General features: G+C 41.9%; 1 protein-coding gene across 3 annotated transcripts; it reads right to left on the reverse strand.

Annotated features, from left to right (window-relative positions):
* Nucleotides 1-1,086: 1,086 nt before the first annotated feature.
* LOC115168097 (coiled-coil domain-containing protein 50) lies at nt 1,087-24,276 on the reverse strand. Of its 3 annotated transcripts, none has more exons than XM_029723006.1 (12): nt 24,187-24,276; nt 22,963-23,069; nt 15,598-15,660; nt 15,373-15,502; nt 14,412-14,505; nt 8,519-8,597; nt 6,019-6,134; nt 5,816-5,899; nt 5,469-5,603; nt 1,941-2,049; nt 1,612-1,712; nt 1,087-1,515 (listed from the first exon to the last, which is right to left on the reverse strand). In XM_029723006.1, exons 2-12 carry the CDS (start codon nt 23,009-23,011, stop codon nt 1,291-1,293), a joined length of 1,185 nt encoding a protein of 394 aa, XP_029578866.1. In that variant the 5' UTR covers nt 23,012-23,069; nt 24,187-24,276; the 3' UTR covers nt 1,087-1,290. The 3 variants fall into 3 exon arrangements, with proteins under 3 accessions (XP_029578866.1, XP_029578867.1, XP_029578865.1); XM_029723007.1 differs by lacking the exon at nt 24,187-24,276 and adding an exon at nt 23,730-24,180 and having other exon boundaries at nt 1,941-2,029; XM_029723005.1 differs by lacking the exon at nt 24,187-24,276 and adding an exon at nt 23,730-24,180.
* Between the last annotated feature and the right edge of the window lie 2,734 nt (nt 24,277-27,010).

Below are 27,010 nucleotides of genomic sequence, written 5' to 3' on the forward strand. Positions count from 1 at the left end.
AACATGTAGTTCCTGTATTACTGTGTAAAAAAAGTATGTTTAAATAAAAGGAACGAAAATGTAGAGTATGGAACTCAATGTACTCGATTGACAGTTGGAGTGGTGCAAAATGATCAGAAGCAGAGAGTTGGTGGGAAAACTAGATTGAAGAAGGATGCAGTTTAGTAGTTGCACTTACATACCTACTCAATGTCAAGTTTAGGTTCATGGGAGAAGTTACCTCATATCAGCAGCATGCTCAGCATAACTTAAGTGTTCACCAACAGGCCTAACTGTAAACACCGCAGATGTGGAGTTAGAGGATGACTACAGTACAGCAAGGGGATTCCAGGTCATAAACGTATGACTAGACTGCCTATTGGGGAAATACTGGATTAACATTTCTATTTCCCAGTCATTGGGAAATTTGACACTTTAGATGTGAATTACATGATAAGTCTGTTCTCAAAAGATCCCCTCAGGTCTTTCTCAGACAGATATTAAGAGGGGATAGCATCTCTAAAATAAGGTTTAAGATGTGTTGCCATTTGAATTGGAGTGTTTCTCAGATCTACCCTTAATACTAAATAAGAAAACAAAAAAGTCAAACAAAACAAACTGATTGATATTAACATTCTCTCATCAACACAGAAAGCAAATATGAATTGGCAGGTCAACTATACTGAGCAAAAATAGAAATGCAACAATTCAAATATTCTCCTGAATTACAGTTCATATAGGGAAATCAGTCAACTGAAATAAATTCATTAGGTCCTAATCTATAGATTTCACATGACTGGGCAGTGGTGCAGCCATGGGTGGGCCATCCACAGAGGAGCCAGGCACAGCCAATCAGAATGAGTTTTCCCCACAAAGGGGCTTTATTACACACAGAAACACTCTTCAGCGCCATGCTGTTTAATCAGCTTCTTGATGACACACCTGTCAGGTGGATGGATTATTTTGACAAATAATAAAAATGCTCACAAACGGGGTTGTAAACAAATGTGCACAAAATGAGAGAAATACGCTTTTTGTGCGTATGGACCATTTCTGGGATCTTTTATTTCAGCTCATGAAACCAACACTTTACATGTTGCGTTTATATTTTTTGTTCAGTGTATAATTCTTCCCTTTGAATATTATTGGATTATATGAACCCAGTAAGAAAAAAGTACAAAAATGTGTGCACTCACTACTTAAACATAAAAATAAAGTATCTGGACCAGTCCTTTTAACAAAAACAAAATCCATTTTTTTTTTTTTTTAACTGGTTAAAGTGCTAGTTGGGATAACTAAATATCATTTTCTTTAAATCCTCTTGCAGCCAGGTAAAGTAATGGGTGTGCGGTTATACCCCCGGGCCCATGGTCTCAGACTGACATCACTGCTGCTTACAGTTCTCCTTCTTCTCTTTGGATTTGGCGCGTACAGATTTGGCGCTTTGCCTCTTGGTGGGTGGGATGAACGTTGGCTCCTCCATAAAGTCATGTAAGCCGGAGTGAGGAGTGTGATGAGACTGGCAGGAGGATGTGCCTATAAGGAACAACAGGTTGTTTTATAACTGCTCATTACCTCTACAGTATAAACTATAGGTTTTGATGAGATGATCCGCGGTGTTGTTATTCCTACCAGAGATTGTCGGTCCTGCTCTGATGCTCTCCTTGCCTTGTCTACTGGCCTTGAAAGTTGGGTCCAGTTCCTCTGCAATGTTTCTGATTGGCTGTTGTGGTCTGTAAAGATATGAGTAGTTGGTTGAAATATAGAATTACTTTCATAGCCAAATCTACCACGGCATGATTGCAGCCCACTCAACAGATATCAAAATCTCTAGCAATTACTTTTTCAAAAGCCCCATACTTCTTCAGCAAATGATAATCAGTCAGGTGCTAAGCAGGGCACTTCCAGCCTGGGGTTTCCCAGTTTAACATACACAGAGTGACATACACAGAGTGACTCACTGGGTTGTGGGTCTAGGGGCCTGATAGTCTGGAGAGCAGTCTTCAGTAGGAGATGGAAGGTCCTCTGAGTCCAGTCTCTCCCGCTGGATCTGAGACACAGGACAGTAAACTACAGTTGCTCACATTACTTTTGATATGATCCGCTTCACATTTGTTAAAAATACATTTCACTAGGATTTACGTGATTATCAATTAAGAGCAGTCAGATTAACGGTTTGGTAAACATATAGATTTTAAACTGGTTTGTCTACTATACATTTTAAGAACTACATAATAAAAATGGATGTTTGATATATATATCTATCTATCTCTACTTCAATGTACTATGATGAAGATTATGATTTTTCTTCACAATAAATTAGAAAAAAATCTGAGAAGATCAGAGATATAGTGCCTTGGAAGTATTCAGACCCCTTGACTTTTCCACATTTTGTTAGGTTACAGCCGTATGTGTTCCCCTCAACCTACATCCCATAATGACAAAGCAAAAACGGGTTTAGAATGGCTAATTCTATACATTTTTTTTTAATCACATTTACATAAGTATTCAGACCCTTTACTCAGTACTTTGTTGAAGCACCTTTGGCAGCGATTACAGCCTTGAGTCTTCTTGGGTATGACGCTACAACCTTGGCACACCTGTATTTGGGGAGTTTCTCCCATTCTTCTCAAGCTCTGTCAGATTGAATGGGGAGCATCGCTGCATAGCTATTTTCAGGTCTCTCCAGAGATGTTTGATCAGGTTCAAGTCTGTGCTCTGGCTGGGCCACTCAAGGACATTCAGAGACTTGTCCCGAAGCCACACCTGCGTTGTCTTGGCTGTGTGCTTAGGGTTGTTGTCCTGTTGGAAGGTGAACCGCTCTGGAGCAGGTTTTCACCAAGGATCTCTGTACTTTGCCTGATTGGTGGAGTGCTGCAGAGATGGTTGTTCTTCTAGAAGGTTCTCCCATCTCAACAGAGGAACTCTGTCAGAGTGACTCACTTTGGCCAGGAAGTCTTGGTGGATCCAAACTTCTTCCATTTAAAGGAAAGGAGGATACCTAGTCAGCTGTACAACTAAATGCATTCAACTGAAATGTGTCTTCCACATTTAACCCATCCCCTTTTAATAAGAGAGGTGTGGGGGCTGCCATAATCGACATCAATGATGGAGGCCACTGTGTTCTTGGGGACCTTTAATGCAGCAGAATATTTTGGTACCCTTCCCCATAACTGTGCCTCGACAGAATCCTGTCTCAGAGCTCTGCAAAATTACTTCGACCTCATGGCTTGGTTTTTGCACTGACATGCACTGTCAACCGTGAGACCTTATATAGACGGGTGTGTGCCTTTCCAAATCATGTCCAATCGATTGAATTTACTACAGGTGGACTCTAAAAAAAAGTTGTAGAAACATCAAGGATGATTAATGGAAACAGGAGGCACCTGAGCTCAATTTCAAGTCTCATAGCAAAGGGTCTGAATACTTATGTAAATTAGGCACGTTTTGTTTTAATACATTTAATAAACATTTCTAAAAACTGTTTTAGCTTTGTTATTATGGGCTATGTAGATTGATTAAATAAAATAAATCCTACAATTTTATAATAAGGCTAACGTAACAAAATGTAGAAGTCAAGGGGTCTGAATACTTTCCGAAGGCACTGTATGTAACAAATGCATCATCTAAACATGTGTCCAAAATGCTTTACTAAAATTGCATTGGCCAATGCAGTACTGTAATATTAGTAGGGTGTCCACCCACACTGCCCGGTGGGTGAAAACGTGCTTAGTCGATGACATTACACTTCCTTATGTTATAAAACATGTTTTTATAATCAACCTCCGGCCGAATACTCAGAACAGGCTTGATGCAAACTAGTGCCTGAAACATTGTTTCTTTCACTTGTCATTCGTTTAATTTGATTACAGTACACCAACAGTATGTTGTGTTTATTTCAGAACACCACTTGTATTTTTTGCATCATGATTATGAACGATGTCTTCAATGACACACCTTTGATCAAACATGGGATAGAAATGGAAACGTGATGTTCAGTCAATTTTAATGGGTAGTGCAAGTGTATTGCCTAATGTACTGTAGCAGATTACATTCAAAGGGGCAGTTTTCAAACATGCATCTTGCATTTATTGCTAATGGATTAACTGGTTGTTAAAATAACTACATTGAGAAGATATCATTATGTTGGTGATGATTAAATCAATGTTCTTATAATCTTATACAGTTGAAGTTGGAAGTTTACATACACCTTAGCCAGTTTCACAATTCCTGACATTTAATCCTCTTAGGTCAGTTAGGATCACCACTATATTTTAAGAATGTGAAATGTCAGAATAATAGTAGAGAGTGTGATTTCAGCTTTTATTTTCTTTCATCACATTCCCAGTGGGTCAGAAGTTTACATACAGTCAATTAGTATTTGGTAGCATTGCCTTTAAATTGTTTAACTTGGGTCAAACGTTTCAGGTAGCCTTCCACAAGCTTCCCACAATAAGTTGGGTGAATTATGGCCCATTCCTCCTGACAGAGCTGGTGTAACTGAGTCAGGTTTGTAGGGCTCCTTGCTCGCACACGTTTTTTTTTATTTTTTTTATTTTTTTTATCTTTTTAAATTGGTTTTGGAGCAGTGGCTTCTTCCTTGCTGAGCGACCTTTCAGGTTATGTCAAGATTGGACTCGTTTTACTGTGGATATAGATACTTTTGTACATGTTTCCTCCAGCATCTTCACAAGGTCTTTTGCTGCTGTTCTGGGATTGATTTGCACTTTTCGCACCAAAGTACGTTCATCTCTAGGAGACAGAACGTGTCTCCTTCCTGAGCGGTATGATGGCTGCGTGGTCCCATGGTGTTTATACTTGCATACTATTGTTTGTACAGATGAACATGGTACCTTCTTCAGGTGTTTGGAAATTGCTCCCAGGGATGAACCAGACTTGGAGGTCTACAATCTTTTTTCTGAGGTCTTGGCTGATTTCTTGTCATTTTCCCATGATGTCAAGCAAAGAGGCACTCAGTTTGAAGGTAGGCCTTGAAATGCATCCACAGGTACACCTCCAATTAACTCAAATGATGTCAATTAGCCTATCAGAAGCTTCTAAAGCCGTGACATAATTTTCTGGAATTTTCAGTCAACTTAGTGTATTTTGACCCACTGGAATTGTGATACAGTGAATTATAAGTGAAATAATCTGTTTGTAAACAATTGTTGGAAAAATTACTTGTGTCATGCACAAAGTAGATGTCCTAACCGACTTGCCAAAACTATAGTTTGTTAACAGGAAATTTGTGGAGTGGTTGAAAAACTAGTTTTAATGACTAACCTAAGTGTATGTAAACTTCAACTGTATTTAAACTTCAACTGTATTTTGGATCAATGGTTGTATGGTGAAAGAGGTCTTCAAAATGAATGCACAATAAATACTTTTTAATATGAGACTGCTGCATTACAAGTTTTATGAATTCACCACACACGTGAAAATGGCACCAAAAAGCAATAAAAAAAGAAAAAGAAAACAGCAGCAGCTACCTGTCTCTCTCTGGCAGTTCTCCTGTCATAGGGGTCAGCCAGGTCATGCGGTTCACGCCGTGACCCCGGGCCATCAAGGTCACGTGAACGACGCTTTGACTTCATTTCCTGCTTCTGCATGAAGCGGGCGATTTCCTGACAGAGGACACAGTGACCACAAAGGGTCATAACCACACCCTAGGCTTTGAAGGCTGCATTTTCTGATGGTTTTGCTAAGCCTATGATTTATCTGATGAAGTGAGATTGGGTGATTAAAAGGTCATACAGACTTGAGAGGAGAGACTCCCATTAAAGAAACTCTGCCTAATCATTATATTTACTGCTGTACCTCTAAAACAACATCTTACCTCATCCTGAGCCACTTGTGCCACTCTGAAGTCTCCCGCTGGGAAGGAATCGCGTTGATAGTGGGAGGGACGGGCTTGAGGGCTCTGCAATGACAACACCAGAGAAGAGTGGTTAACACTCAGCAACATAGTAGTATTAGGGATGAGCTGAAAGTACATCTAGCAGGTGGCACTGTGGGTGTGGTATCCTCCCTGTCCCTTACCCTCCTCAGCAGCTTCTCCTCCTCCTGCAGCCTCCTGGCCAGCTCCTCATCCAGCAGCACCTGCTGCAGCTCCCCCAGGTCCAGACACGCCCCCTTCTCCGGCTGCAGAGCGGCTCCTGTGGGAGGAGAGACTTGGGGTCAGGAAGGTTTAGAGAAATGGGAGTGATGCTGTGGTATGATAAAAGGTATATGAAATAACGGACCTTGTGAAGATGAAGACAGACATGTAATTAGAGGAAAGAAACAATACAGCACATGCTGTTAGAACATTTCAAGAGATGAGAGGACAAAGAAGATAAAGGCTGGAGAGGGGTTGAAGAAGAGCAGCTGTTCTCTAAATAAAAGGAAATCCAGGTTAAGATATTTCCCAGACCATCAGAATGACCAACAATACTACAGAGGAAATAGACTTTTGAAAAAATACCCTTATTCAAAAAGGCCCCGCCCTTAAACACAAGGAAAACAAGAGTTGATTTTCCCAGATTTGATTGTTGAAGGATGTGAAGAGTAGATGTACACAGAGAGAGGCTGTTGGGGAAGCTTTGGGTATAGTAGAGTACAGTAGCTGCAGGTCTGCCTGTTCAGAGCACTTAGGTACCTGCAGCCTGTAGCTCTGGGTGTTACCTGCTCTGGGGGTGTGTTTGGATCTGGCCCTGATGGAGGGCCCTCTGCTGCAGAAGCTTTGGCTGACATCTCCATGGTAACTGGGCCTGTTGCGGATGGCCATTTGAAAAGCCCTCTGTGGTTGAGAGTTGTTACAGGCGATGGTATTTCCCCCATCATGCACCTGGCTGTCTCTGCCCTTACCCCTTGCTCCCTGTGACCGTGACCCCCCGTTGAAGCTCTGCCTCAAGGCCACACCCCGCTCTCTTAAGTCATGGGCAATCAGCTCCCAGACATTTACCGCCCGCCTGCTGTCGCCATGGTAACTATGACAGCGCCTGCTGGTGTCGTCCTGGAAGCGGACTTGTTTCTTGTCGCTGGTCTCTCTGTGCGTCCAGCTCCTTCTGACCTCATCTCGGTCTCTATCCTGCAACCCTCTGGCAGGGTCACTTGTTCTTCCTCTGTAGTGCTGCTCTCTGCCATCCTCTGACCTGGGGTCCCTGTCATAACCCCCATCATGCTCTACCCTGGGATTCCTGTCCTGCAGACTCCCCCTTTCTTCCCCCTCTCCTCTGCCCCTCTCCCAAACCTTGCTGTGGTCCTCTCTGAAGCGGTTGTGACGGCTGAGACTCCCGCTGCTTCTCTCTTGTGGCTGGTGCACAGGAGTCCTGTAACCACTAGGGGCAGTGTTGAGACGTGTATCCAGTCTACACGGTCGGGATGGAGGGAGGTGTTCAGGGAAAACAGTGTCTGTGTTCTCTGAGCCTTCATCACTCAGATAGTCAGGTGGAGGGCATTGGAGGTCGTTTCTGATGAGTCTAGGGGGATCCACGCGTCTATCATGTGATGATAGCGTTCTGTTATTCTGTCCTGCTGTCCTGTAGGGCTCAGACAGAGGCACAGCTGTAGAGTCTGACTGTGGCTGTGTGTTAGAGATAGAACACTGCCACCTGCTGGTAGCAGGCTGATGGTGCAGCTCTTCATGTATGGGGCTGGTGCTGAGAGCAGGCTGGTGTGGGCAAGGCGAGGGTGAGGCAGGGACGCTGGCACTGTCTTTAAGTCAAGCCAAACATGCAAACACAAAAGCAGGTGAATGTGGGTGTTTGTGTTTTACATGTAGTATTAGGCAGGTGCAGTAAATGGTGCAAGACAGACTTGGGCTGCATGTCAAAATACAAGGGGCCATGCTAAATTAAATGCATTTCTTTTTTCCCCCCACTTCTTAACCCCATTGGGCCCAACAGAGGTATGTCATGAAATTATCATAGATTATTTAGCTATAAATGCACATTCAAATACAAGCTTGACAGACAAAACAACACATACAGTGCCATGGTCAGCAGTCAAGCATGCAGAGCAAAGCAGGGTTAGATTAGGGCCCAGCCTCCCCATGCAAGCGTTAGATTTTACCACACAGCATCTATGATCTACAACGCGGTCACAATGATCCAGGTGTGGAGGGCTTGATGGTTGGTCACTTTCAGCGTTTGAAATTAGAAACAATGGGGTTTATTTAGTTTATTAATATTTCAAGTTCCTCAGTATTCATATTTTGTCCTTGTGATCATAAAAGAAAACAGCACCCACCCCAATCATGGCGGGGAAAAAAATCCTTGAGAAGTAACAGAATTATCAGGACAGATCAGAATAACAGGCACCACCCAAAGTATGATTCAAACCAAAGCAATCAATCATTAGACATGATTTCAGAAATAAAAGCCATAGAAAATAGATTATAAAAAGGAACCCTCAAACAAATAGCCTTGTCAACACATGAGCCTTCTACACATTAAGTACACCGTTAGATAAGACATTATTTGAATGGTTAGCAATATTAGGAAAGTGACAGTATCAGTTGCTTCCCTTATACAACTAGATAAACAAAGTGTGACCGTACCATCACTGAGGCTCTCCTGCCTACTCCTCCTCTGTCTGACCCTCAACTCCTCCTCTTCCTGGATGCGTTTAGCCATTTCCTGTGGAAACAATGTCAGCAAATGTTATTGGTCACATACACATGGTTAGCAGATGTTATTGCGAGTGTAGCCAAGCGCCTGTGTCTATCGTTTCATCCATGGGACCAGAACCGTAACAATAAATTCAGTCAGCACATGTCAAGAAAATGAATAGTTTTGAGATCATAGAAACAAATGTCTTCAGCAGGTATCAAATATCAAAGTAAATAAGACTGACTTGAGGTCAACTCAGAACCGAACAGACTCTTCACACACTCAGTTGAGCTCAGTTGCCATACGGAGTCAAAAATGTCAGCCAAGTATTATGGGTGAGGTTAACTAGGCCTCTGCCAGTGCGTGGGCAAAAGTTGGCATCAATGACTGTGCTTCCTATTTAGCTTCCCCCATCTAGCCTTCATTCAAAAACCCTTTCCACTGATTTCCCTCTGTTTCCTGCCCATGAAGGTCATTAATATGTACTGTACAGATTAGCACCACAAGGTGTCAGTATAATATTGCCCACAATCACCGTACAAAGACCAAAGCAATTACTCAAGATGGTAAAGCAAGCACTAGCAGTTAAGAACAGAATCTTCAAAGAAATCTGCAAAGAATGAATGGTGAGAGTGATGTGAGCATCAAGAGAGCATCAACAGAACAACATGGCTACAAGTGTACGATTATGACACACAGTATACTTCTTGGCATTGTTCTTAATCTAAGTTCCCATCAAGGATCACAATGGTCCATCACTCAGTCTGGTGGTTCAGGGGGTTAACGCAAACAAACAGTAAATGACAAAACATGAACTCCATAGAACACAACACACATGTATCTTTGCTTTGTTCTGTAGAAATGAGAGCACTACAACTAAACAGTATTTATTATCATGGGTGGAAACCTGCAACATGATAAACACTGAGGGCTAGTCGCTGTCATTGTATAGACAGAGTCTGGGTGGCCTGCATTAGAAAGGCATTTGTCGACAGAGGAAGTGTTGAATGCAGAGCCACAGTAGGTCACTTGTCTCCATTATGAGTGAGATCTGGCAGGTCCACAGTGGCTGCTCAGCACAAAACCAGCTCTGGGTGAGCATGGTCCCAGTTCAGTTTGTGCCGTTTTACCAACTCTTATGGTCAATGTGGCAAGACGACACAAATAGATCTAGGACCAGGCTCCTGGTGGCCTGGCGAGGCTGGTTATTTCAGGAAGGCCTGGGGGCTGACTCAATGGAAAATAATAGACCAGGCAGACCAGACCAGCAGACCTTTCATCTCCCTCTGCCTGCCTGGCAGGGCTCTGGTCTGGAAAGACTGGGCTCTGGTCTGGAAAAAGTGCTAAGAGGACTGCTTCACTTTCACCCAACACCTTGTCAACTGGGCATGCCAGAGCCACCCTGTACAAGAGCAGCTCTAATAGACCTCCAGAGACCTGGGCTATGCCTTCTATCCCCAGAGCCCTCTTGTAAGACAGACATCTATCCATTGTATTGAAGAAGCCCTGTATAAAAATACATAATGGAAATGCATAGGTTCTGAATGAAAAGACGTATTATCCGGATGTTAAATGTTCATATTTTCTGGACATTGAAATCATGTACATTTTCAGTTCTGAATGAAAGTTGAAGAGACGTCATTTATAGACGTCTATGTTTGGATCAAATCAAGGCTGGTCCAGACCAGACAAAATCTGAACCAAACACAGACGTCTATTATGATTGGTTCAGATTTGGTCCGGACCGGACCTAAAATCTATGTCCTTGGACGTTGGACTCAAAGCCAGTCCGGGCCGCACCAAATCAGAACAAAACATAGACGTCTATGTTTGGGCCAAATCAAGGCTGGTCCAGACCGGACCAAAAACCAACGTCCGTGGACGTGGAAAAATCAAGGCCGGTCTGGATTGCGCAAAAAAAAATGTAAAAATAAAATTGCTAGTCCGGACAGGACCAAAAAATGACGTCAGCATTGGTCCATGCTTACTGGGTGGTGTAGCCTACCTTGTCAGACTGCAATGGAAATGTATGAATGCCCATCCATGTGTTAGGTCCACTGTTTGTAAAACATGCTGTTGCATTGGCTTTATTAGTCCTTATTCCTGTGACTAATCAATCTGGCTATTTAAGCTCTGAATATCATCTACCCTGAGCCTCAATGTGTTTACACCGGGGAATGTATAAATATTTCCCTTTTCACTATGATCAGCTAGTTAAAAAAAAATTAGACAAACTTAAAACCACTGATCATGACAATTTAGCCCACCTGGTGAAACTCCTGGGCAGCAATTGTGAGTAGCCGAATAATCAATTCCATATTGTACATTTTACTTTGACCTGTCCTGTTTTTAGGATATGTTAACATGTATGCATATTGTTTCGTTTTTTTATTGGGTGCCATTTAGGTTAGGCTATTTGATCGGAGAAACCAGCATGAGGTAAAACGTGTCTGTCTCATTACATTATATAGATAAGGCCACACTCTTTCTACCATATGCTATATCTGCTACATGATTTGTGTTCGATTTTTTTGGACAGAATGTTGGTGGAGAACTGCAGCGATGCATCTCTCCAACAGCACCCTGGCGCGCTGGGAATGGACAAGCTAGATATTTTGCGCCCCTGCCTTTGACAAAGTGGGCATTGCTTATCACAGGGCGGCATCACCGCTCACCTAAAAAGCCCATATGCCACTGGTTGAGAGAAATTGATTTTGGGCAGAATTATGTGAGGTTGTGTGTGTTGTTAGAGGTGCATCTTAGTCAGTTTAGCATTTGAATTGAATGACTTTATGACCGCACCCCTTTTGATTTGCCCATCGTAGAAGTGCTCAGTAAGGGACTTTTTGGATCTGAATGTCAGAACATGCAAGAGATAAAGGTGGTCAAAGTTGACCTATTCTGCATACCCCACCATACCATGAGACATCCATGTCTTCATCACTGGGAAATAGAAATGGTTGAGGTTGATATTATTTAAAAGCTTACAAACAGGGTTGTCAATCTATTTTATAATTTCTTTAGAATTAAAATAAAAATTACATTTAACCTTACACGTCAATTATCTAAAAGCGTTTCTCCATATTCGCAGATGTAGCTTGGACCCCACATCAGAGGTTTGTGTGTTGTGCCAGCCATTGATTGAGACACAAAATACTTGTGTCTTGTGTCAGGGTGGGCGTCATGTTTTGGCTGATAACCGTACTAAAATGGGAATAAAATTGAAATGCCAACTTTGAAATGGTACCACAAAGATGGTTATACTGTCAATCCTCCATAGGAAACCTTTTGAAATCATAGAAATGTCGATAATAGAATAGACAGGACCGTTTAAGTTGACATTCAACGGTGGGTAGTAATTAATAGTTAAAATGTACATTTCAAATGGTGGACCATTTCATTGGCAATGGTCTGAAGGGATAAATCCATTCTACTTCTATGAATGAAATGACATCTGTATCCAAGAGCATGTTGTGTCTCCACCGATGGCAGGCACAACACAGACTCCTCCAATTATGTAAAATAAGGTCTAAACTACACCATAGGCAACGACAAAAAAAAGTTTGCGTTTTTTGAGCGACTTTTTTTTTTAATGTCTGCAAAAAAGGACAACAATCCCTGTCAGTATAACCTCTCGACACCACTTGTACATCAAACGCTGCAGGTTAAGAGGGTTCTCAGTTCAACATCTCTAATGACACAAGTGAAGTGTTAAGAAAAACCATACGAGCACAAGCAACGTTTCTCTAGCTTGAATCACAGAGCACTTCACCAGCTCAGCGTTGCCAGCCTCAGCAGACAATTAGCAGCTTGACATGGCAGGTTAGCTCAGGAAGTGCCATGGGGATCTGGCATTTAGACTGACTGCACCGCCTGGTGCCTTCTGTTCTGCTGTGCAATTAAACACAGTCAGCAGGGACGCTAATATTTAATCAACACACTACATCAGCCAATCTTCCATAAAGGTGAATTAGCTTGGAGTGTGTTTGCTCATCGTTATAATTAGCTAACACTGATGCTTCTGAAAGTGATTTAGCACTATTAAATCCATGGAGTAAAGACTAAGCTTAGTCAAGTGATTCTACAGATGAGCAAAGACATTGACCTTTAGACATCAAGTCTTTAAAGAATTAATTAAATTAACAAATTGCTGTCTTTTGGGGACTTGCAATAACCTTGGAACTGGAATATATATACACAAACAGGACTGACAACATGAAAGACCACTACTGTTCCTGGGCCAAGCTACTAAAAGATTTCCACCCTACCCCTAGAATGATGGTCACACCCACGGTCTGCTCTGACTTCACTCACTCTGAACAAGGATCCTTTATGAGAGACTGAGGCATCTAAACTTCATCTAAAAGGGATAATCCAGCCCAAACCACTAATACCTATGATTTACAGTGGTAAATAACACTGTGACAAAATCTAATACAACACATAACAGAGTACCACTCTCCATAGTTTCAACCATAGTGGTGACTGCATCATGTTATGGGTATGCTTGTAATCGTTAAAGGACAATTCCACCCACTGCTGATGTAAAAAGGGCTTTATAAATACATTTGATTAGTCCATTGTTGACATGCTCCCAAAATCTTTCGCTTGTAGGCAATAACATTTTTAAGATATGAAACTTTCAAAATACAGGAATCATCCGCGTATCATGCTTTTTGGATCATATGACGCAAAAAGCGGCATCATATGATGTAAAATACATCATACGGGTATCAAGTCTCCATCATCGTATTGTGTACATTCCTCTCTCATGCGGCAGCATATGCGGTCTGTGTGTATCTAACCTAACGTAGCATGCGTAAAAGTGTATCCATCTGTGTTCGAGTCAGAAATGGATCATGGTCATTGAATTAATTACCATGTTTCTGCGCTGAACTAGGTTGAATATTTGCTTAATGAAAACTACAACTTCCTTCTGCCATGTTTCCCATATAGTTCTGGACTTTTCTCTCGTGAATGATTTGATTTCTCTCTAGAGAAACGGTGTGCTGGGCTCACCAAAAAATTTACAAAATGGTTCAATTACTTGAATTCCAATGTCGGTCAATTAGTTGTTTAATAACCTCCCAAAAAACGAACATTTGGTCAAATCACTCAGCACTAGCTCTTCGAGACTTACCCAGAAATACACTCAGCTGTAATCACTGCCAACGGTGATTCAGGGGGTTGAATACGTATCTAATCAAGATAGTGTTTTTTTATACATTTTTTTACAAATGTTAGAATTTCTTTCACTTTGACAGTTTGGCATACTTTAAGTATTGTGTAGATCGTTGACAAAAAAAATGACAAATACATTTTAATCCAACTTTGTAACAACAAAATGTGGAAAAAGTAAAGGGGTGTGAATACTTTGAAGGCAATGCACCCATTTTAGACAAGATATTTTACAAAGTTGTACAGATAAAGCCTCTGCATCCATCTAGCCTGTTTGTCATAATACTATCCTTCAGTGAGACAGTAAAAGGGATGGAGCATAATCTGGAGTGAATTACCAGGAAACTGCTCAACTTGTTATTCACGCTAAAAGTGCACAAGTTGTCTCTCTGGTGGCCTTTGACCCTGCTCAAATCTAAGTGGGTAAACCAGGGGCCCAAAGCAGCATTCAGCTCCACTGGGACCTTATTCATTACAGAGCCACATTATATATCAAGCCATTTGGACCCCACAGAACTAAAGTTAGAATGTTCCATGATCGACAGGAAGCTAGTGGAAATCCACTTGGATTACTGAGCAGTGAGTACACAATCAGTATTGTAGAGAACCACTATGAACCGCCAGTCTCTCCTCAAATCAAATTAGAAGGAATCTGCAGTTTACCTCATCCTCCTGCTCCCTTCTCTGAGCCTCCTCATCAGCGCATCTCAAGATCTCCTCCTGGATCATCCTGGCGTACTCAGAGTCCTCCTCCTGACTGTGTACACAGAAGGGACAGGGGAGAGGCCTAGGATTACTACGGAGAGATCAGACCACCCTGTGTTTCATATACAGTATAGTATGTACAACATGCTGCAAGCCATATATTCACTATGCCAGAGTACACAGATTTTAAATGATGTAGGAAGTGTTTATGGAGACCGTCTAGATCAGTGGTATTCACAGTCGGGGTCGACCTGCAGAGGGTCCCAATTCTTTTTGGGGTTGTTGAGAAAGATGCATCAGAAAAATACAATTTTTTGAAAAATGTTTATTTTGATAAGAGATTAAAATGTAATGAATTTAAGGTTATTTGTTGATGTAAAATCAGAAATGTTTATATTTTATGGTTGTATCATTAGATTTGGAGTGGGGTCGCGAAAACATAGGGTCCCCAGAAATTCTGCTGGGGGGAAAAAAATGGGGTCCTCGCTGAAAAGTTGGAATACCGGTGGACTAGACTGTTTGAGATAATGACAGACAGGTAAGTACAATAAACACACAGATGTAATATGGAGAGTATCAGGTAGAGTGTGTGTGTGTGTGTGTGTGTGTGTGTGTTTCGTTTTACAATCCTTGCGGGGACCAGAAGTCTTCACAAGGATGGTAAAACAAGGAAAATTCAGACAAGTGGGGACATTTCACCAGCCTCCACAAGGGAAAAAACTAAAATAGCCTAGGGGTTAGAGTTAGAATTAAGGTTCGGGGATAGATTTAGGAGTTAGGGAAAACACGATTTTGAATGGGAATAAATGTTTTGGTCCCCACAAGGTTAGTAAAACAAACGTGTGTGTGTACATCGAGAGCATGAGGTGGAGATCGTGTGTGTAAGTAATATTTATTTAAATCAACACAGTGCCCTTACAGTTGTCTAGATGCCTGGCTCAGGAGGGCTGTGTGTTGAGCTCTCTCCTCATTCTGCAGCCTCTTGGCAATGCGGATATCATTCTGCACCAGCTGGTTCTTCTGCATGTTGGTAGTGTAGTACTGCTCAACTGGCACAGAGGGAAACACAGGGTAACAAACACAGAGTGGACCAAGTACTACTGTAACGGACTCCGATGACTGGGATTGAAATGGTGGTACTTACTTTCCTGTTCCTGTAGGTTGTGTGCCAACGCTCCATCCTCTAGGACAGCAAAAACATGGCACACTGAAGGGAGAAAAAAAAAATGGCAGTTAGTCAAAAAACATTAACATTTCAAATCACAAAAAAAACATTAGCATTTATTTTTACAAAAAGGATGAAATGTCTTTATTTCCATGTCCTAAAATGTGGCCATAGCTTTGGGAGGGGGAATACTAGTTCTTAATGAGAGAAAGACAAGTGACGTCAAATACTTCTATGCTATGTTTCAATGTACAGTAGATCCAATACTGAAAGATACTGAAGTTGCAACTGCCACTGTGGTACAGTAACAAAAGATCTGACTGGTGCTGAATTGCGCTGGAAGGAGACAATGTAGTGGGCAGTTGTGTTTTTGGCACAGCACTCCCCCAGGCCACATCAATAGTCACCCATGGCATGACATCACACTGCCTGTCCCAATCACATTTTGTACTAAGAGGCCAACAGAAAAAAGGGTACAAGTCATTACATACACTACATCTAAACAGGCTACACAAACAAGCCCTCCCTGTGTGTTTGGGTATGTCTATTATTGTAGTGTGATGACCAGAGTCAATGAGTTTCAAGGCTGGAGCTGGAGGACTGCCCAGTGAGTCTCAGAGGAACACCCAGTCTGGAATTGTGCCAGCAGCTGCAGTGTAACTGTGCACCAGAGCAGACGTGGTTGTGTGCAGGGACTGGGCCTCTGTGTCTCTACCATCACTCCTCCCTACAGCCACACTGGCCACAGACTAAAAAGGTTTGCCTCATGGCAGTGTACACTCTTTTACACAAGCACCCAAAAAGCATATTGGAATACATAGTGAAGAAACAAAAATATATACAAGAGATATTTTAAATTCTAAGAAATGTAAAGTGTATTCATACTGAATAAAAATATAAAAAACACAACATGTAAAGTGTTGGTCCCATGTTTCATGAGGTGAAATAAAAGATCATTCCACAGGTGCACCTTGCGTTGGGAACAATACAAATGTAAGGTTTTGTCAGACAACACAATGCCAGATGTCTCAAGTTTTAAAGGAAGCATGAAATTGGCATAATGACCACAAGAAAGTCCACCAGAGAATTTCATTTTAATTTCTCTACCATAAGCCTCCTCCAACGTTGTTTTAGAGAAGTTAGCAGTACGTCCAACCAGGCTCTCAACCGTTGACAACGTGTAACCACACCAGCCCAGAACCTCCACATCCGGCTTCTTCACCTGCGGGATCGCCTGAGACCAGCCACCCGAAGAGCTGATGAAACCGAGGAGTATCTGTCTGTAATAAAGCCCTTTTGTTGGGAAAGACTCATTCCGATTGGCTGGGCCTTGCTCCCCAGTGAGTAGGCCTATGCCCTCCGAGACACCCACAGCTGTGTGCCCCTGCCCAGGCATGTGAAATCCATAGATTAGGGCCTAACTAAATTTTTATTGACTGATTTCCTTATATGAACTGTAACTCAGTAAAAATAATAGAAATTGTTGCATTTATATTTTTGTTCAGTATATAAAACTGTAAAATAACTTTTTACAGACTGTCTACCACATAAAGACAACTCTAGTGGACCCCAGGAAGAGTAGCTGCTGCTTTTGCAACAGCTAAATGGGGATCCTAATAAAACACCAAATGTATTTTACTAGGTAAGTCAGTTAAGTGTGGGTTAACCGCCTTGTTCAGGGGCAGAACGACAGATTTTCATCTAGTCAGCTCGGGGATTCGATCTTGCAACCTTTCGGTTACTAGTCCAACGCTCTAACCACTAGGCTCCAATAAATAAACAGCAAAACAACAAATAAATTGACAACTCGTAAATGGAATGACCCAAAACTTGTTTCTCACAAGTGTAGCCTAGGTTGTGCGCTCTGTAAACAATGTGTCCACTCTGACAATGAGAATTGTAAAAGACTAACAATAATAAATTGAATGCGTTACAGGAAATGACAGTAACCAAACAAACATTGTAGATGGTAAAATGTACAACTGGTGTGCCAAGTAAAAAAACAAATCTGTCGTTCTGCCCCTGAGCAAGGCAGTTAACCCACTGTTCCCTGGGCGCCGAAGACATGGATGTTGATTAAGGCAGCCCCCCACACCTCTCTGATTCAGAGGTTGGGTTAAATGCAGGAGACACATTTCAGTTGAATACATTCAGGTTGTACAACTGACTAGATATCCCCTTTTCCCTTCCCCTCCCTTTTTCTTTGCAACTGCTCGAACAGCCTATCGACCAAACAATCAACCAGTCGGCTAAATGGGGTCAGCCCTAAACAGCATGTCTGAGTCCTTCCTGAGGAGAGGCCAGTGTGTACAGATCTATCTTTAGTGCCTTGTGCCTGGCCCCTGGAGGTGCCTGTTGGGGCCCCCACAGCAGCATTTAAAGACCCCCCAATTCAATCAAACTGCTGCATTATGGCCCGGCCGTGTTACACAGCCACAGCTCCCCCATCCCAGTGACAGATATACCAGCCACCTGCTGAACATAGTAATGCCCCAGATCAGATTACAACCAGATCATGAACCATTCCCCACAGTCCATAAGCAACCAGAAAGTTAGAGGAACAGAGAAAGAGATACCAGATTTGCAGAGGAGAACTTTAGTGAGGAGGCTGGTTGCTGTTAATGGTTTTAGTGGAACAACATTTGAAACTTTAGGTAGAAAAATGACCACTGTATTGCTCCCCTCCTTTGAGCTTGTTTAAATAGCTAGTTTTAAGAGAGCAGTGGGTAGGTTGTTTCCTATTCTAAGGTGTTTACAGTAGCCCAAGGAGGGTTTAAACATCTCTGCCTGCAGTGTGTATTTATTTATATGTGTAAAAAACACTCACTCTGGGGCTGACATGGTAAAGTCACTCTGGGAAAATAAACACTACATGCTTGACAGACTCCACCCCATAGCCAGTCACATTCTCCTGTTCCTCAGTTCTGACCCAACACAGTCTATCAGAGCTTTTACAGTCCTTTTTTCAAACACACACATCACCAAATAGCCTACACTACCAATGTCATGAAAAGGAGTCATATCTTTCTGAGCAGATTGTGAAATTCCAATTAAAAGACCCATTCTCATCAGACTGGGAGAGTCCCATGTTAACAGTCAATGATCAACACCCCTGTCTCCATGTATCCCTCTAGCTTGTCTAAACCTCTCCTTTCTAAATAGGTTGAGACTGAAGCCACCGTTTCTCTGATGAGCTGTAGTAGCAGGGAAATGTTGCCCTGTAGTTACCTGCATTACACCCTGCTCTAACAATGCCATGTTACATTTTGGGTTTACACAAGCAGCCCGAGTTCGTCTCCCTTTCTTCTTGTTCTGTAAACAGGGAAGGGAGGACGTGCCCACGACCCTGGGCCTTTCATACAGGGGTTCAAACCAACCATGCTCCACAATAAACACTGACGTTTCTAGTTGGTCAATTTAGGCCGGGACTCAATTAGATCCCGCTTTATTTAAAAAGGTCATTTCCGATTGCACTGACATCTGCAGCATTTGCCGTGAATATTGCCTTTAAAACGTGCATTGCCGACAAAGCATAATCAGATTGAATACCGGCCGCATGCAAAAGTGCTCAACAACACTGTAGGTCAAAGGTGACCACTCTCTGACCACTAAGCCGAGATGCATTAAGTTTCACGATCACTGTGGAGGAATGCCAGTCTCAGTCTGGTCAGCATTCAGAGTTTAAGCCCAGCATTAACCCACACCCAGACAGGCAACACACTTACACCTGCCATATGGCTAAAGAGACTTTACCACTAACTGGATCGACCAACTACCCTTGTGTCCAGTCTGCCCATTGTGCCATGGAAGGAGTAGGATTAGGTCCTAATCTGGCTTGGAATCAGGACAGCTCAGGAATTGAAGTCTTTTTCCAGGCCTCAACTCACTCAGAGAAATTATATTGATGGGACACACGAGGAAAAAGTGCATCCATCTTGAAATGCATTATTTTAAACCAAAATCATCATGCTAAACAGAAACAGAAGGCAGTGACAGCTCAGCTCACTCAGGCCCTAGAGGAGGTGGAAGTGACTGACGGGCTTTGTGGGTAGGTGTGTTAAACAACTTGTTTTCTGGAACTCATTCAACACTTAAACTATGCTCAAGTTCCACATCCAGGGGTGTGGATGGGGAGGGACACACTGCATGACAGGGCTGGGAGGGAGTAGTCTGTGCTGACAACAAAAACAGAGCGAGGAGGATAGATTCAGCATAAATATGTTGTTTACATGATCTTACAGGGCAGGGGATCTTAAGCTTCTTTACAAAGGCATTGACTTACAAAGCATGTTATGTAAGAGGATAGGGAGTAAGAGATCAGGTGGAATTGGTAGTGGCACTTGAAGGACAAATTGGTGGGTAGGGGTGACAAGAGTATCAAATTGTCAAGATGAGGGAGAACATCCAGGGTTTCTGATAGACCCAACGTTTGAAGAGAGAAACAGGTTGATGAGGGTTCCAGACAGTAGCTGTTGTCCAGTCTGCCGTTACAGCCTCTCCAGAGGAAGAGGAAGTAAAATGAAGTGCAGAGTCAGAAGCAGGCAGCCATGACCTTTACGACCTCTGGATAAAAACAACCTCCCTTATCGTGAATCTTCCCCCACCGGGGATGTCAATCATGCACTAGGAAAATGACTGGTGTTAAAACAATGAGTAGAGTCCAAATCTGTCCAACCAACCTAAAGTGAGAGGAAGCCACTGGTGAAACACACTTGGCTTTTATCTCCCCAGCCACTTGGCCTGTGGATGTAATGTGGCTGGTTGACTAAAGTGGAGGAGGGAGAGTGGGAGAAAGTGAAAAGGGGTTCTATTTTAGGACACTCCTTCCTTCACCACTGTTCCCTTCCTGGGCACGGTTCCATAAAACATCTTAAGTGTTTCTCTTAAGGATGTTGCATAGAGCCCCTTAAACATGTCTTTAGGTAATTGCATAATTGAAGGGGTTTTACAGTAGTTTAAAGGCATGTATGGCAGAAAGAGTCTGTTACCATGGAGATGACCTAATTCACTGAATGAATGTCTCGTCAATGAGAATGTATTTTTTTGGGGAGATCGCAAAATATAACTTCTACATTCAAGACAGGAGAAACAAATAGATTCAGAAGATAACACGTTTCTTTTAGTAACTTTTTTCCTCAACTTGTTTCTTTTACTTTCTAGCATGTCACGCTAACTTACAGAGTAGGTAGCTACAGTAGCTAGCCAGCTAGCTTTGTAGCCATGGATTGTGCACCTTCCATTGTTTAGCTAAGCAGCTAGCTTGCTGGTATACGTTTTCCTTTTGAAAACAGGGCAGAAGAAAACAATATTCAGCTCCACAAACATTGTTTACATTGATATCCATACTTAATGAAGCACTTAAGGGACCTCATGGGCACCCTTAACTGTTTCACTTCATTTAAGGGGAAAATTCACCTTTAAAATGTTTTGTGCAACTGACTTTAAGTCAAGGAAACTTTAAGGGGGAAAAAAATGAGGAAACTAACTTGCTGTTTTATGCAACCAGACCCTGCTCTTTTAATTTACTTATAAAAAAATGTTTTACCTTTATTTAACTAGGCAAGTCAGTTACGAACAAATTCTTATTTACAATGATGGCCTACCCAGGCCAAACCCGGACAACGCTGGGCCAATTGTGCGCTGCCCTATGGGACTCCCAGTCACGGCCGGATGTAATACAGCCTGGATTCGAAACAGGGACTGTAGTGACGATGCAGTGCCTTAGACCACTGCGCCACTGCCTTTCGTCCCTCTCTAGAAGTTTGAATGTTTTAACTAGAGTTGGGACCATCAGCTCTTGTGTGCTCAGACACTATACGGTAAATATCAGTGTGGGATAGAGCTGTCACAGAGCAGAGAGGAAGAGCTGTGTGGACTGGGAGAGAGAGTAACTGGGTCGTCACTAGTTGCCACAGCCACAAAATCATAACCCCCCCCGCCCATTTCTACAACTTCTCTCCTTAAAATGTGATTTTAAACCTAACCACACTGCTAACAGTATACCTTAAATTAAAACCAAAAAGCACGAGTTTGTTTTCATGAATTTTTACGATATAGCTAATTTTGACTTTGGCTGTGCTATATAGTGGAAACCAAGTAAGTGGGATGGGGGTCAGAGGGGGGTGGGGGCCGTCCTTAGGGAGCTACATTCCTCCGATTAGGCAGACTATATCAGGAAAGCAGAGAAGAAAAAACAGAAACAGATAAGGGGGGAGTGAAAACAAAGCAAGTTGACTTGGCTGAGCTTCTAGAATTGGGAAGGACAATTGGGACGGTGGGAACAGCACTTCAGGAAATTGAGGCAAAATACAAACTAGCAGTATGAAATTAGATAAATAACTTAACCCTTTTGAGTAAACCAAACTAAAACAATGAATGCATTCTGACAAATCATTTTGGTAAAAATGTATTGTGATGGTAAAGTTTAAAGTGATCAGACATCTTTGAGTGCTGCTATTGTTTTAGCAAGTAGTGTAGTGGTCCAATAGAGTCTAGTGGGCTTTGTTTGTCCACTGTTCTCTGCTTAATAAAGCATGAAAACGCTCTCTTACACACTGTGCCCATTGTCAAGGGAAACAAGTACAGAAAGAGCAATTATTATCTCAACATCTATTGCTGTCCTGCTCATTAGTTAGCTTTTATGCAGAAATGCCAAAGAAAAAGTTACACCACCCCAGCTATGACCTACTACTGTCATTACAGTGTAAGAAAACACAAACCCATCGGTGTAAAACAGTACGTTTGTACCGGTACTGCATTAGGTGCCAACAAAAAAGTAGCAAGTTAAAAAAGCAAAGTTTGCTTAACAATACAGAGAAAGAGAGATCTAATGTGCACCTAGCCAGTGGGGCCATCCTCCACCCTCAACTGCAGTAAGGGGGGGGGGGGGGGGGGGCTTTCTGGAATGGCCATCACATTCCAGGCTCTTATCTTCAGTGTACAGGCCACTCGCTCCAAAGCAGCCTTGGCTTTGACAGTGTACAATCCTGCCTGCCTGTCTTGCTAAGACATCACGAGCACCTCTTATCCCTTACTGGTGAAGGACAGATAGAAGCACAAGGCAGCAACACGTAACCCTTTGCTGAAACACATTTACAGGCTTCTGGGTAGCTAACTAGCACCCACCTCCCTCCATGAAATCCCTCAGGAGTTCTATGTAATGAGGGTCTGTCTTTTTTTAGTTTCACAGTAATCCAAAGTCACACACATTCGCACATTATTTTAAGTGAGGGCGAGGTGGTACGGTCAGGGCTTATGTAGCCTGGCCTTTCAAATGAAGTGTTATACCTTTATTTCCACGCACACACCTGTTGACCTGGCCAGTGAATCTAGTTCTCTACTTACCTTCCTGGACCCGTGGCAGGTGGGTCTGATCAATCTCCAGCTCTGTCATGGCTGCAGGAGGTCAGTCACAGCCTCATTGTCCACAGCAGTATCAGTACAGCAAGACCCTGGGGAATGATGGGTATATCATAAAGTTAAGTGAGTCCAGTACCATAAAAAAAGTCATGTTCACTGATCTGCAGTGGTAACTCTTACAAGAGACAACACATTTCACAGCAGGCACGTCAAGCATAGTCCTCAAATCTAAATGTGCTATTTGGCTTACAGGTGTTTCTTTGGACAGAAGACTGTACAGTAGGTATTCAGTTTGAAGAAGCACACATTACATCACTCCTATGTTTATGTTAAACATTCAAAAACTATTATCAAGGTTGTTGACTGACATATTAGCTGTTATGGTTGGAAGATAAAGTCTAAACTCGAGACAATGTTGTAACGTTTAACACTGTTACAAATGTAACCACCATGTAATACTTACACTCTACTGAACAATTGTGAAAAGGTCGAGAAACGCGCACCTAAATGCAAAGGCTTTCTACAGCGGGATCGCTACGAGATGAACCTAATTCCATTCCAAAATGCAATGTACAAAATTGTAATGACATTTTTATTATGATAATGGCGACACAGACAATGTGCACTTTGTCAAATGAATAAAAATATCAATGGTTTAATGCGTGTCGGCCAAGCTCATCAATCAATCGCTAAAAACATCCCCAACTGAAACAAACTAAAACCAACAAACAAAACCTAAAGCTGTAACCTACCTGTATCCGCAGCACACAGTCCTGAATATCGTTTGTTCGCGCACACAAAAAGCGCATTCAACAATAAACATGAGTGAAGTATAAACTTTGAGATTCCGTCGAAGTTCCTTATTTTGCAGACACTTTATCCGCAGTTATCCTTTCGCGTTCGCCATAGTCTCCTATACGTCTCGCAAAACCTATTCCAGGAGTCTCGACCTAATACAACTATCTTTTTAGTTGATCAATTAAACAAAGCAGTCAGTCTGGTAGTTTGATGGGAAGCCAGCGGGGACAAACTTAGCACACCATCTCTGTCAAGTTGTTTGGCTCGTGGCACTAAACACTGGCAGGAGCAATCCCGAATCCTTGTAACGCCCTTAACCTCTAACCCTTAACTCCTACCTTTACCCTTACTTTAACCATAACCCTTACCTATCCCCAACCGTAACATTTACCTAACATTTTACATTTTCACCTCAACGGGGTAGCAAGTCCCATGGATTCCAGATATCTTGGACCGTAGCACTAGACAGCAGTCATGTCTATACAGCGTGCGGGATCCCGTTTTTTTTAACCTGTTCTCTCTCACAAAGTCGTGCACGCACTTGTAAATATTTATATAGGCGCTTATTAACAAGATAATTTTTATTTTAGCATTATACAGACTTGTGTATGTGGCTGGGACTGAACACTACATCGTTTTAATAATTGTTTGTGATTGTCCAAAAACAACGTTGCTACCAGTTATAAGCTACAGGGGTTCCCCTCTAATTGAAAGTTAAAATTAACAGTTTAAAATAGGAATTATATTTTTATGCATTAAAGTTGAACAATGCATATTTGAATGAGGTATTTTCTGCCGTCTGTTGGTGCTATCCAAAAACAACAATCTGTGGTCATGGGATGACAACATGGGTGACAAGTGAGTGGCCTGAGTTGTTTGTGGAACAGACAAGGTCAAAAGTCAGCCACACTGCAACATTTAGGGAACTGTTTAGCAACGTGTAGGGAGTGTTATACATCAAACATGAATGTGCATTCTTTATAAATGCAATGTGTCAAGGGGATCTATTGGCTATATTCTAACATTTGATAGTATCCATTACCAGCCTCCATTTGAATCCCACCAGGTAATGTGCCATATCCTTATAGAAAATAAAGGAGACAATTATTTTGGTGGTGTGTGTCAGCCTTTCCTCCCACCATTTCTCATCTGTTTCTCACACCATCATCAGCCATCTCTGGATATCACGTTGTACTCCTTTATGCATGCTATAGACCTCTCTACTCTATACAACATTCAACTTTTAAATCTCTTTTAAATTTGCTCTGTTGCTGCAAAGTCCTTAAATATTCCTCAGGTCAAAATTGAGACCATCGTCTGAGCCTATTGCAATGGGACACTATCATTCCAATTAAAAACTAAATAGACTTTATTAAAACATGCTCTTTGAATGGCAATAAAACTGAGATTAATTAGATGGCCATTGACATATACAGTCTGTAAATCACCAACAAACAAATTGTTTGGCCTTCCAACAGTAAAGTAAATGTCACCGGTTGCTTCCGTCACCCTCATTATCATACGAGAGGCCAGGGGACTGACGTCAGAGACCTCTAATAAAACATTTAAAAATGAGGACGTACGTCAGTACGTTTGTTGGAAAATGTTACCTTCTAATGAACACACCCCCACCTGTCTCTCCAGCGTCTCAGCCAATGGCTACGTCTGCCAGTGTCTAGGCCTATTTGGTATTGACGCACACATAAAAAAGGGTTTATTGCAGGACTAGGCAAAAGTGAAAGCCCAAATATAACATCCTGCCAGAAGAAGGCCATTGAACAGTTTGAGAATCAATCAAACTGATTAAATGACCCATGGCAAACCCTGCTCTGACTTAAACTGAATTCAAATGTCATCTGGGCCAATGGGCCTTCTGGAGGCGTATAAAATCCTTTATAGGCATACAGTGCCTTCAGAAAGTATTCATACCCTTGACTTATTCCAGATTTTGTAGTGTTACAGCCTGAATTCAAAATGGATAAAATTGACTTTTTTTCTCATCCATATACACACAATACCCTACAAGAGGCCTGTTTTTAGAAATTTTTGACAATTTATTGAAAATGAAATACAGAAATATCTAATTTACATATGTATTCACACCCCTGAGTCAATACATGTTAGAATCAGCTTTGGCAGTGATTACAGCTGTGTGTCTTTATGAGTAAGTTTCTAGGAGCTTTGCACAAGTTGGTTGTTGATTATTGCTAGACAGCCATTTTCAAGTCTTGCCATAGATTTTCAAACTGTAACTAGGCCACTGAGGAACATTCAATGTCGTCTTGTTAAGAAACTCCACTGTATATCTGACCTTGTGTTTTAAGTTATTGTCCTGCTGAAAGGTGAATTTGTCTCCCAGTGTCTGTTGGAAATCAGACTGAACCAGGTTTTCCTCAAGAATTTTGCCTGTGCTTAGCTCTATTCCATTTATTTTGATCCTAACTATTTTAGTACTTGCCGATGACAAGCAGCATACCCATAACATGGTGCAGCCACCACCATGCTATGAAGAGTGGTACTCAGTGATGTGTTGTGTTGGATTTGCCCCAAACATAATGCTTTCTATTCAGGACTTAAAGTTAATTTCTTTGCCACATTTTTTTGCAGTATTACTTTAGTACCTTATTGCAAACAGGATGCATGTTTTGGAATATTTTTATTCTATATAGGCTTCCTTCTTTTCACTCTGGCATGTAGGTTAGTATTGTTGAGTAACTACAATGTTGTTGATCCATCCTCAGTTTTCTCCTATCACAGCCATTCAACTCTGTAACTGTTTTACATTCACCATTGGCCTCGTGGTGAAATCCCTGAGCAGTTTCCTTCCTCTCCAGCAACTGGCTTAGGAAGGACGCCTGTATCTTTGTAGTGATTGGGTGTATTGATATACCATCCAACGTGTAATTAATTCACCATGCTCAAAGGGATATTCAATGTCTGCTTTTTTATATGTATTTTTTATCTACCAATAGGTGTCCTTCTTTGCGAGGCATTGGAAAACCTCCCTGGTCTTTGTGGTTGAATCAGTGTTTGAAATTCACTGCTCGACTGAGGGACCTTACAGATAATTCATTGTATCTGGGGGGTACAGAGATGAGGTAGTCATTCAAAAGACTTGCTAAGCAAATTTTTACTCCTGAACTTATTTAGGCTTGCCATAACAAAGGGGTTGAATACTTATTGACTCAAGACATTTCAGCTTTTCATTTTTTATTAATTTGTAAAAATGTCTAAA

The sequence above is a fragment of the Salmo trutta genome, chromosome 30 (genome assembly GCF_901001165.1).
Source record: "Salmo trutta chromosome 30, fSalTru1.1, whole genome shotgun sequence".
Lineage (NCBI taxonomy): Eukaryota > Metazoa > Chordata > Actinopteri > Salmoniformes > Salmonidae > Salmo > Salmo trutta.

Excerpts from the sequence above, each read along its gene's own strand:
- LOC115168097 (XM_029723006.1), bottom strand. The coding sequence starts at position 23,011 with ATGACAGAGCTGGAGATTGATCAGACCCACCTGCCACGGGTCCAGGAA. Across the intron at positions 15,503-15,597 it reads CAACCTACAGGAACAGGAAA|TTGAGCAGTACTACACTACC; the intron begins GTAAGTACCACC and ends CCTCTGTGCCAG. Across the intron at positions 8,598-14,411 it reads GAAGGGAGCAGGAGGATGAG|GAAATGGCTAAACGCATCCA; the intron begins GTAAACTGCAGA and ends TTGTTTCCACAG.